General features: G+C 31.6%; 1 protein-coding gene across 1 annotated transcript in view; it reads left to right on the top strand.

The window, feature by feature from the left end:
- The first annotated feature begins 435 nt into the window (after window positions 1-435).
- LOC145312734 (protein amalgam-like) overlaps window positions 436-13,625 on the top strand; it is a 44,398-nt gene continuing 31,208 nt past the window's right edge. Inside the window, exons 1-6 of the mRNA XM_080151985.1 lie at window positions 436-501; window positions 5,875-5,931; window positions 6,330-6,418; window positions 7,693-7,746; window positions 11,636-11,757; window positions 13,193-13,281. Of these exons, the coding sequence (XP_080008111.1) occupies window positions 453-501; window positions 5,875-5,931; window positions 6,330-6,418; window positions 7,693-7,746; window positions 11,636-11,757; window positions 13,193-13,281 (460 nt within the window). The 5' untranslated portion in view covers window positions 436-452. The remainder of the gene's footprint in view (window positions 502-5,874; window positions 5,932-6,329; window positions 6,419-7,692; window positions 7,747-11,635; window positions 11,758-13,192; window positions 13,282-13,625) is intronic.

The raw sequence follows: 13,625 nt of genomic DNA on the forward strand, positions 1-13,625 counted from the left end.
ATGTTACTTTTATTTAGGAATTCATTATTTCTCTTATGATGGTTTGATATCCCTAACAAATTATCAAACTAATATGAATCTTCGATGAAATTTGTAAAAGAAATAAGAGAAATACCTAATTATTGTTCTGATAGCTGCACTCATAGCCTCTAGAGGCTGTATATTCAAAGATACAGGGAGAGGGAAAATGGCGTCAAATCATCCCAAAGAATTCATAGTCTAGAGAGAGTGGTGGTACACTCCCCAAAATAGTTATAAACCTTCCCCGGACCTATGTGAAACTAAACTGTAAAGGAGAACCATATCGATTCAGCGGATAGCGAGATTCTTTGGTACAGACTGATGGACATCCTATTACTTTTATAGAAAGATTATATTTTCAGATATAAAAATGAAAACAACGATAATGTGTTACTTGCTTTTATAGAAAGATTATATTTTCAGATATAAAAATGAAAACAACGATAATGTGTTACTTGCTTTTAATTTTGTTTCTTCCAGGTAAGATTTTTAAGGCTTTTGATTCATAAAAATATCACACTGACTTTCATAAGAATATTACACTGAACATAATATGAGGCTGATATTGCTTTTTTAAAGCAAAGTTTTGGAGGAGGTTAAATTTCTCTAAACAGATATAACTTATTTAGTACATTCAGGCCGACTAATATAGTAAGTAATATCAACCATAGCCCAAAAAATTTTATGTTCTATCTACAGTATAATCACAGGCGGCTACTTAAAATATATAATTTGAGAAAAGGTTGTCTATGTTACGATCACCCGTATCTATGACACATTCGCCGCCTGGTGGCAATTTTATTTGTATTTTTGAAGATTTCTCTTGGGAGGGTGGAGGTAATCTCCCACAAAATAGTTATAAAGCTTCTAATGACCTATGAGAAGATACCCTGTAAATGAGAACCAAATCAGTTCAGCGGTTAGCGATATCCTTTGGTACAGACAAACATAGATCCTGTTACTTTATTATCGGGCCCCAATTCCCACCTTAATAGATCGGGGGGGGGGGGGGGGGCTCAAAGAGCCCCCCCTCTATCTCGGCTCCTGGTACAGATAAAGACGTGATTTTTTTTTCTGGTGGTTCATGTGTATTTTTAGAGAAAATTACTTTTTCTTGTCATAGCAGTCAGACCGCTCCTTAGCCGCTTTTTAGCGGCCAGCCGCTAAATTTTAAAACAGCTGTAGAGCGGCCAATTTTGCAGCTAGGATGACCAAATTTTAGGACGAACTTTTATTTTTCATAACAAAAAAATTACTTTTTCTGATCATCGCCGAAAAACGGCAAATAACGGAAACCGCCATTTTCGGCGGTTACGGCGGTAAAACGGCGATTGGCGGCGCAAATTAATATTTTTATTTCTTTATTATTGCTTAAGGATTTACCAAAAAAAATTATAGGTCTCTAGCTGTAATAGAAGCCACGATATTCATGATATATGTCTGTAGTAAAAGCCGGACAAAAATCGGTCATAAAGTCGGTCAGGGAGCGGTCAAACGATCATAACACCACTTTTCTCAGATGGTCATTGATATCTAAGTATTCACCAAAAAAATTTTAGGTTTCTACCTTATACACAAAAGTCATAATGTAGAAATTAAGATTTATTTAGAATTTTTTATAATTTTTTTTGCTACCCAACCGACTTTGACCGGACACCACGACCGACACAGACCAGATATCCTAATAAAATCAACTCTTGCCGACGTATAATCACTAAACTTAAAAAGTCATGAAGTTACAGCTCTCCATCTTACCTACAAAAAAAATGAGATTGAAAAAAACTAGAGGGGGGGGGGGCTCTTTGAGCCCTCCCCCCCCCGATCTGGAAGGGTTAAATAAGGAATTACTTAAATAAATAGATAGATCTAATGTTATTTTTTTTCAACTATTGTTTATTAAAAGAACTCCAGTTAAAGAAAAATCAAGGTGAAGGAATATTTTTCCAGGATTTATAGGATAAAGTTATTAATATTTTTTTTCTTTTTGGACATTTTGTGATATTCTTCTTAATCTTAAATAAGGCTAGATCTAATAAGATTTGAGGAGAAATTGTTTTTATGTATTTTTTCTTCTAAATGATTCAAAAATGTCTAATTTGGTGAAAAAACGAGAAAAAAGAACTTGGTGGATTTAGGCGGAAGCAGCGGTTCATCCGCCGTTTTTCACAAATCCACGTTATACTCCATTAAAGCAACTGCCATACCAAATTCTAGAGATCTACTCCTTTTTTAAAGTCTTAAAAGTAAAACGCACACGCAAAAAGAAAAAATTCTTCATTTTATTTTTAAAATAATTACTCCTTAAATTCCTGATTTTTGCAAAGAAATGTTAAAAAATTCTAACTATCAATCAAACAGAAAACAATAATTTTTATCGCAAATTATTTGCAATTTTTTTTTACCAAAGGTTACACAATTCTTAAATCATTATTAACAACAATTTGCATTTTATGTTCAATTTTAGTAATGAGGCTACCCTATAACAGTAAGTGTCCGTCCTTCTGACTGTCTGCTGGCAGATAGAGAGAGGGGAAAATGAGCTGTTTATTTTACTGGTCCCCAAAGTTTTATAATAACGATTTCTTATTACTTGGTTTAAACAACTTTGGGGTCTTAAATCAATTTTGATTGGTTGTTTCATTTAGTTGACTGTCCAAACTTTTCTACCACTAATTTTAATCTACAGAAGTGGTAATTTTATGTATAATCATTAAGGCAAAGAAAATGTGCAAAATAATAGAAAAATAAAAATGTATAGGACATGATGTCTATTTATTGTAAAATTTATGTCTTTGTCAGGGATCTAAAAGGATAAGATAATGACTGATAAATTGATGTACATCCCCATGATGATTACCCCTTCTGTAAATTAATAATTAGTGTTTGAAACGTTTGGACACATAACTAAATGAACCATCCAATCAAAATACAATAGAAGTCCCCAAGGTTGTTAAGCCAACGAATAAAAAAAACTTTGGGGACTACTGTATAAACAATTTAATGTCCCTGAGTGATTGTATGGTTTTAGGATACGTATCTGCTCCCCATTATTCAAATACAAAAAAAAAAAATTAAGCTAAAGGCGTGGCCGCGACTACCTTTTATAAGCCTATTGAAAGTACTGTGTAAAATTATAAATAAGGAAAATATGAAGAATGTACCCATAGTTGGTGACTTGAAATAATAAAACAGGACAGACATAAAATACAAAACAAGGATGGCAACATCCATAAAAGCGAAGCTCTAAAATGGTAGAACAAACGAACATAATCACTTGAGAGAACTGAATAAGCAGAAATTAATTGTATAGATCTAACAAAATTGCAAGTAAATTATTACAAAACTGTTTAAATACAGAATACTATTTGTTCATGGACATACTTACATTTTTAGATGTTTTTGTTTTGAATTCTTAATAAAAAACATGAAAAATATCATTACTGCACTGTTTTTGTTTAATATCCATACTCTAGTATGTTCATGGTTTAAGAATGGTTGTCATTGTTATACATACATAGAGTCCATAGAGATATAACTAAAAGAGGGGGATATTTGATAACACAGCTAAATAATGTGGTCAAACTATGGTTGTCATTATCCTATTTTATATAGAAGTAAGCTTTTTTGTCTGTGGCAAAGGATCTTGTTAACTGCTGAACCAATAGGATTCTCCTTTAGAATGAAGCTTCTTACAGGTCTCTGGATGGTTTTAGGCTGTTTTTTTGCCCTTCTATATATCTATATAATAGGGATGCTACGGGCAGTTGTAGAATAATATACATGTATACTATAGTTTGTGTGGATATTTCATACAATATTAATCCAATGAAATTTTTTTTAAATGCTAATTTAGCTCTAAAGATGATTAAAATGCAAAACCATACTTGGATATTCAACCAATAACGCCAGCTGCACTGTTTTCAAACATTTTGCTGCCACAGCCACCAAAATTGGTGGTTAAAAGAAATTATATAGAAAGTTATCTGCTGCTGTAATCGATTAGGCCTGAATATGTATAACTTCCAGGGCTTGGCAGCCACATGACAGCTGTGAATAAGCCTTAAATTTACACCTGTTGGGATGTTTTGAAAAGAGGGATTTCCATATTTGGGTCAGGTTTTTGCTTCCAGTTTTTTTTAAAATTGTAATTGGTTGATTTCTATGAGGCTTACAGGCTTCAGCAAGCTGCTTCTGAGCTTTGAAATGTTTATAGATGGGAAAAGATAATTCCTCTATGACTAATAAGTCATTTACATGATAATAATAAACTATGCAGTATCACCATACAAATATGTAGACAATAGGAAAATATGTTTATCATATTTATACCTATCAACTATCAATGAAGTCTTTTCCTTCTAAGGATGTAAAGCAACCCATATTTTATTCTACCTGTAAATTGTGAATATACAAAAAAATACTATTAATATTTGACTAGTGTAATTGAAAATGAAATGATTAGTGAAATGCGTTTATAAAGATAAAAATGGACCTCTTGTCTGAGATTTTTAAAAATACCAATATTACATTCAACTATGTCAAAGCTTTCTTTACCATAGGGGTTATATTGTCCTGGGGTTTATTATCACCCTCTGACTTTTTCTGCACAAAGGCAAACAAAGGGTAATAAAACTTACCTATTCAATCCGGGGCATCCAAACTTTTTTATTTGGGGGGGGGGGGGAGGGGGGTAATTACCCTTTTACCCCCTCCCCCTTTGACGTCCTTGTATCCAATAAAATCTTTCACCTTGGGGTTATATTGTCATATGGTTTATAATTAACACTGTGGATTTTGATATTCAACATTCCCTATATTGACAAATTCTTCTCATTATCTAGTTGAATTTTTCATTTAAATCTACAACTATGTCACACTAATCTTTGTAAATATTCAAGCAATATTGGAGAAAAATTTAAAACCTTTTTACCTCTTAACCTACATAGTCATGTTAACTTATTTAAAACATTTAGGAAATTCTAAGAAAAGTACAACATTACAAATAGTTAGGTTTATCTTGAAATTAGAGAAAATTGGAATACATGCTAGTGTCGTATACTTTGTAGACATGTTAATTGTTGACAAATTTTTAGGCAACATTGGAGAAAATTTGAATACCAACTAGTATCTTATACTTCTTTCTTATTTTACCTTTGACAAATTTTTAGGCAATATTTGAGAAAATTGGAATACCAATTAGTATCTTATACTTGGAGAAAAATGGAATACCTGCTAGTATCTTATACTTGTTTCTCATGCTAACCTTTGAAATTTTTTAATTTAACCTACATAGTCATGTTAACTAATTTAAAACATTTAGGAAATTCTAAGAAAAGTACAACATTTCAAATAGTTAGGTTTTTCTTGAAATTAGAGAAAATTTGAATACATGCTAGTGTCGTATACTTCTTAGACATGTTAATTTTTGACAAATATTTAGGCAACATTGAGGAAAATTTGAATACCAACTAGTATCTTATACTTCTTTTTCATGTTTACCTTTGAAAATTTTTTATATTTGAGAAAATTGGAATACTAATAGTATAGTATCTTATACTTGTTTCTCATGCTAACCTTTGACAAATTTTTAGGCAATATTGGAGAAAATTGGAATACCAATTAGTATCTTATACTTGGAGAAAAATGGAATACACGCTAGTATCTTATACTTTTTTCTCATGCTAACCTTTGACATTTTTTTGCAATATTTGAGAAATTTGAATACCAATTAATATCTCATACTTGTTTCTCATGTTAACATTTGACAAATCTTTAGGCAATATTTGAGAAAAAAAGGAATACCTGCTAGTATCTTATACTTGTTTCTCATGCTAACCTTTGAAAAATTTTTAGGCAATATTGGAGAAAATTCGAATCCTCTGGACTTGAGCAGTCTTCTTGGTAATTCAGGTCATACATCTTCTCATACACAATATAGATTCAGGGATATAAAGAGATAAGACAATGGCCGATAAATTGATGTACATCCCAAAAATTAACCCTTGTAGGTTAAAATTGGTGGTTGAAACGTTTAACACTCAACTTAATAAATCAACCAATCAAAATTCCATTAAATTCCCCAAGGTTTTTAACTCAACAAATAAGATATTATAAGTTATTATAAGACTTTGGGGACGAGTGTAATAAACAGCCTAATGTTTCCTCCCTCCCTTTTTTTTATCTTTTATCCAGTTTTTATTTTACTACGTCAAAGGTTGAAAAATTTGAAATTCATGTTAATTTAGAGCAACATCATTTTGAATGGCACACTAATAAAATAAATAAAATTTTGATATAATTTATTTTAGGTTACCCAGGGGTAAAGATAGAGAATAAAAATCGTGAGATTGGACAGCCCTACTTTGATCTGGATATGAGAACTAATGTTACCGCAGAGGTATATTTATTTGGACAGCCCTGCTTTGATCTATATATGAGAACAAATGTTACAGAAGAGGTATATTTATTTGGACAGCCCTGCTTTGATCTATATATGAGAACAAATGTTACAGAAGAGGTATATTTATTTGGACAGCCCTATTTTGATCTATATATATATGAGAACAAATATTACAGAAGAGGTATATTTATTTGGACAGCCCTATTTTGATCTATATATGTGAGAACTAATGTTACAGCAGGGGTATATTTATTTGGACAGCCCTATTTTGATCTATATATATATGAGAACAAATGTTACAGAAGAGGTTTATTTATTTGGACAACCCTATTTTTATCTATATATGTGAGAACTAATGTTACAGCAGGGGTATATTTATTTGGACAACCCTACTTTGATCTTTATATTTTTTATTTTTGACGATATCTCTTTGAAAAGAATGGTACCCTTCCCATAAATAGTCATAAACCTGGTCCGGACCTATTAGGGCTACGCTGTAAAGGAGAACCGTATCGGCTGAGCACTTAGGAAGACCCTTCGTACACACAGACAGACAAACAGAGATCCTGTTTTTACAGCTGTTCCTATAAAATTGTAAAAATATTATATTTTCAGCATTTTCTCATTTTTCTGAGAATAGTAATTTTTCGCATCGTATTATAAACAGCTTTCTGCTTACATTAAAATGAAAAATTATAAGATTAAAATCAGTTTTGTAAGCCACGTGGTGCCGAAGGTCCAGGTTAACAAATTGGTATTAATTTTTTGATTTTGATTTTTAAAATTTTTTTTTGTTTACTTTTGTTAGAACACTAAAGATCATATCATTACTTTAATCCTATTTTAGATTGAAGTAGATACTATAATTTCTTAAATCTTTCTCTCAAGCCTTGAATAATTTCATAAACATTTATGTGTCATTCTAGACCTGCGAATGTGGTTCAACACGTAGCGCAATCGCTCGTCGTCAGAGAGGTGATAGGTTCAATTTTTGGCCGGACACCATCTCATCACTAAAGACGTTAAAAATAGTTTCTACTGCTGCTATGTCATTCACGTGACATAAATACTTAGAAAATGCTTTGGACCATAAACAGGGGCAACTCATTGCCATGCACAGTTAGGACTTCTCAGACAAATGTCGCGCAATCCTTTCGTTGTCTCTAGGATCCCATTTATCATACAAGCTGATGATGCTCTGGATCACTTTAAAATCGAAGGAGAATCTATGTCTAAATATCTTTATATCTATTATCTATCTATCTATCTAGATTGGAGAGGATGCTATAATCTCGTGTGTAGTGAGACAGATAGGATCAAAAACGGTAATTTCTTTTATTTTTATTTTAAACATCACCAATAAAAGCCTGGATTCAGGGATCCTTGTCATAAAGTAACAGGATGTGTGTTTGTCTGTCTGTTTGTTTGTACCGAAGAATCTCGCTAAAATATAGGAATACTAGAGTTGGCTCGATATAATTATCTCCCTATTGGCTAGTTTTCTATATGCATATCTATTTCTCAATAAATCTATTTTCCTCACCCGGCATTACTATCTAAAAGAAAGTAAATATTTAATAATTTAAATGATTTTAAAAAGATTTTTTAAATTATATTTTTTTCTTTACATTACCATCACTAAAGGGTTAATGATGCTGATTACAATTTTAGTTTAATATTTGACCACACAAAATGTCGCCACAATCGAATTCTTTTAAAACAGAGTTTTCTTAAATTTATTATATTATAAATTTAAATTTTCTCTTTTATGATTAGAAATTAAATACATCAATATAAGGTAAATAGCTACATGAAATAAAAAAAAGGAATTTATTTTTTATAAAGTAAAATAATGAGTCTTATCGTTCTGGGCAATGAGAGTTTATTATGGATTATTGGAGCACTAAGAGTTTTAGTCATATATTCCTTGGAAAACTTGAGCTTGTTTGTAGACATTTATTTCCTATATAGATCTGACATGGATCTTGAAGCAAGTAAGCAGGCCGTTTTGTACATGTTAAAAATTGGAAGATTTCATTAAATAAAAGTTATCGCAAATATACTTAGTAAATAAAAGGATAAATATTTTGTATTCGTATTGGCAGTTAAATACACTTTGAAAATAGTTTTACAAAGCTCTTTACAGTACCTATAAAAAAATGACACCATACAATACAAATGACTAATGATAGGGCAGTACACAGACTAAATTACCAATAACCTGCCAGAATACATTTATGACTTGACCCGCTATCTCATGAGAGCTACTCATTATTACCTCACCCTCGCCGAGTATGGCAGGTGTCCCAAATTTAATGAATGACGCTCTCCGCAGAGGAGCTTGGGATCAGCTCATATTAATAACGAAATTAATTCGTAAAAAAATCACGAAACCTATACGTGTTTTTCAGCTGTCGTTGGGGGGCAACATATCGTAAAATTGACGACCTCTCCATTTGCCCCCCAAATATTATTTTAGATTTAATTCCCTTGTTGATTATACCTTATTCCTGGCTTGGGATAAGGGTAGTACTGATATTATGTACGTGACTATTGAGTATCCAAACTTACTCAATTATCCCTTTCTTACACAACCAGGGGAAGTTGCGTGAATGTATTCAACTGAGAAATTCGAGTTGCCACATGGGGACTAGAACTCGAACTCTCATCACCGTAACTCAGTGCGTTACCACTGAGCTACGACGCCCCTCTTAACTTTCTCCTCTAATTGTTTGGCTATTTAAAGATCTTACTGGGCATACAGATAAACGGCCACTATAAATTTTACAATTGGTCAATTACAGTGTATACTAGCCTCTCATTGCATAGACGTCCAAGGGGGGGGTAATGGGGCGATTACCCCCTCCCCCCCCCCATTTAAAATTTACCCCTACCCTGGGAGTGCCGTAGGCACCCCAAACCATTTACCAAATCTCTTATAAAAAAAAAATTTAATACTAAATATTTAATAAAATTTAAATTACCCCCCCAAAAAATTTTACCCGGCGTATCAAAACTTGTATTGATTTTATTATTTTTATTTCAATATTCATGGAATATTGCCTTTAATTCGATGCTATACATGTTTTTTTTCAAGATGGCTAAAAATCGGTTCTAATCCACCGGATATTAATCGGTTTTGAAGCCATAATGGAAAATTTATTATTGATTTTCGTCCTTGTCATATTTTTGCACAAGACAAGACAAATTCAATTAATTTATCCAATTATAAAACACTTATATCAGCAGGAAATTGATAACATTGAAATTTATATCTCAGTTTGTCAGAGATAAGACAATTGCCGATAAATTGATGTGTATCCCCAATAATGCAACACAAAATATCCCTTCTGTAGATTAAAACTTTTGAACACTCAACTTAATAAAATAACCAATCAAAATAAACTTAAGTCCCCAAAGTTGTTAAGCCAACAAATAATAAAACGTTATTATAAAACTTTGGGGACTAGTGTAATAAACAGCCCATTGTCCCCTCTTTCTATGTAATTTTGTACTTTTTTGCCAATAAATAATATGTAATTTTTAAATAAAAAAATATGAAGCTTTTAATGGCGCCTACCATTAATTAATTAAAATGTATACTGGCCTGCTATTGGTAATTTTGTCTGTATATTGGCTTATCAATGATCACTTGTATGAAGTTATTTTTCATAGGCACTACAAAGAGCTTCATAAAAGAAGCTACTTTATAAGCTAACCTAAATATATATAAAATTAATTGATATACTATTGAGGTAAAGAGCAGCTTCGCTTTTGAAACTGTACAACTTTAATAAGCACATATTTCAATATCACAGGGATCTAAAGGGATAAGACAATGACCGATAAATTGATGTGTATCCCCAATAATTGCAACACAAAATTATACCTTCTGTAGATTACAATTAGTGGTTGAAACGTGTAGAAACGTGAAAAGTTGTTGAGTTAACGAATAAGAAAATGTTATTATAAACTTAGAAGACTAGTGTCCCCTCCCTCCCATATACCTGGGACAATATTTTTATAATTCATAACTTCTACAATTAGGGTCGATCCGTCCGTACGCTCAGAACGGATAGTCTTTTCGTTAATTTAGGCCTGTTAGAATTGTCCTATCGATTTCAAACTTTGCATGATGATTCTTGTAGTAGTTAGGTACGATTTAGTAGCAACTCTATAATCGTTACCAGAATGTCCGTACGTCCAATTTAAACATGTTGATTTTTAACTTTGTTAAAAAACATTTTTTATGTGATATAATCATCTGATTGATCTGTTTTTTTGGTTTACTGATTCCTATTTCAATAAGGTACAATGTAATAAGCGAAGCATCTCTATAATCAAGTCCTAAAAATGTTAGTATGTCCTTAACAGTATTCTGTTTTTAGGAAATTTTGCAACAAATTTGCTCACAATTTTTTTTTAGACTTAAGCATTAAGTTTCTCCCTCTTCAGTTCTGTCACTCTAGAAGTTTAATTGTTCGTGTGTCCTACCATTTCAGAGGTTCGCTTTTAAGGATGCTGTCATCCTTGTTTTTTATGAAAAATCCATTAACTTTAGGTAATATTTTCAAATTAATGAGAATATTTTGAAAATGGATATTAAACATAAATCAGTCTCCTCCTGTATTTAGTTATTAGCAGAATAAATTTATAGTATAAATGTATAACCAGACAACTACGTGAATCCCCCTGTTGGAGACCTTTTTAGTCTGTTAGCAAATTTATTTCTGCTCTTTTGTAGCGACTTGGCTGTGTTACTATTCCCAACGCTATTGGTAGTTTTTCAAAGACCCAATTGAAAGACGGTACAGGGTCCTCGGTAAGGGGAAATACATTTAACCGCTTCTCTCTTTATTGTTTTACTCTAATATTAGCCGAATACTTTTCAAAAGCACAGTTTTTTTCAAGCTTTTTCACTTTTGGAGTATTGTTTATCCATAACCAATTTTGAATTATTTTTCCCCATTTAAATGTAGTACCTATTTGGACCACCACCCTGGGACCTATAAAAAGATTTACTCTAAAGGAGAACCATATCGGTTTAGCGGTTAGCGAGATCCTTCGCTAAAGACAAAAAAAGCTTACTACTTTATATAATAGGATATATCAACTTTTTTGCTCACGGTTTACGAGCTTCTGGCACCTAGTACCCACCACTCCCCTTTGGGTACATACTACAGAAGTTTTAATCATTTCAAATATTTTATTTAGGTGTCTTGGGTAAGAAAAAGAGATTCCGCCATACTCTCTGTTGATAATGTAGTTTTTTCATCCGAAGATAAGATAGCCCTAGAAGTTAACACTGAATACAACGCCTGGAATATTATCATAAGGTAGACAATTTTATCTATTTATCTTTCTATATATATATATACATTTATCTATCTATCTATAAAATAAGATAGCCCTAGAAGTTAACACTGAATATAACGCCTGGAATATTATCATAAGGTACACATTTTTATCTTTCTATAAATATATATTTATCTATCTATAAGATAAGATAGCCCTAGAGGTTAATACGGAATATAACGCCTGGAATATTATCATAAGGTACACATTTTTATCTTTCTATAAATATATATTTATCTATCTATAAGATAAGATAGCCCTAGAGGTTAACACTGAATATAACGCCTGGAATATTATCATAAGGTACACATTTTTATCTTTCTATAAATATATATTTATCTATCTATAAGATAAGATAGCCCTAGAGGTTAATACGGAATATAACGCCTGGAATATTATCATAAGGAACATAATTTTATATTTATCATTTCCCCCCTCTATTTTTTAAGGTTTATTAATGGATAATGTAAATCATTACACATAGCCTGTATTTTTGTCTGTAGCGATGGATCTCTCTAACCGCTGAACCGATACGGTTCTCCTTTACAGTGTATGCTTCGCACATATCCTGGGAAGGTTTATGGCTACGTTGAAACTAAAAAATAGCTTAATCTATCTATATATCTATCTATCTATCTATCTATCTTTCTTTCTATCTATCTATCTATCTATCTATCTATCTATCTATCTATCTATCTATCTATCTATCTATCTATCTATCTATCTATCTATCTATCTATCTATCTATCTATCTATCTATCTATCTATCTATCTATCTATCTATCTATCTATCTATCTATCTATCTATCTATCTATCTATCTATCTATCTATCTATCTATCTATCTATCTATCTATCTATCTATCTATCTATCTATCTATCTATCTATCTATCTATCTATCTATCTATCTATCTATCTATCTATCTATCTATCTATCTATCTATCTATCTATCTATCTATCTATCTATCTATCTATCTATCTATCTATCTATCTATCTATCTATCTATCTATCTATCTATCTATCTATCTATCTATCTATCTATCTATCTATCTATCTATCTATCTATCTATCTATCTATCTATCTATCTATCTATCTATCTATCTATCTATCTATCTATCTATATATCTATCTATCTATCTATCTATCTATCTATCTATCTATCTATCTATCTATCTATCTATCTATCTATCTATCTATCTATCTATCTATCTATCTATCTATCTATCTATCTATCTATCTATCTATCTATCTATCTATCTATCTATCTATCTATCTATCTATCTATCTATCTATCTATCTATCTATCTATCTATCTATCTATCTATCTATCTATCTATCTATCTATCTATCTATCTATCTATCTATCTATCTATCTATCTATCTATCTATCTATTTATCTATATATCTATCTAGAAATGCTCAAGAAGGTGACTCTGGTATATATGAATGTCAAGTGAGCACAGATCCAAAAATGAGCAAACTCATACATCTCAAAGTCACAGGTATGTATCTTAGGGAGGGAGGGGACATGGGACTGTTGATTACACGAGTCCCTAAAGTTTTATACCAAGGTTTTCCTTTTTGTTGACAACCCTGGGGACTTTCATTGAATTTTGAGTGTCCAAATGTATCAAACACTTATGCCAATCTACAGAATTTATCGGCCATTACCGTATCCCTTTAGCTCCATACGAAAAAGAAGCGTTGTTATAAAACTTTAGGGACTAGTGCAATAAACAGCTCATTGTTATATATACCACTTTATTTATTTAGGTCATATTATGAACTACTTGTTACAATGATCTATTAAACACTTTGCAAAAGTCAAACTGTATGAAATAATGGC

Source organism: Acartia tonsa, chromosome 2 (genome assembly GCF_053477335.1).
Source record: "Acartia tonsa isolate MP-2025a chromosome 2, ASM5347733v1, whole genome shotgun sequence".
NCBI lineage: Eukaryota > Metazoa > Arthropoda > Copepoda > Calanoida > Acartiidae > Acartia > Acartia tonsa.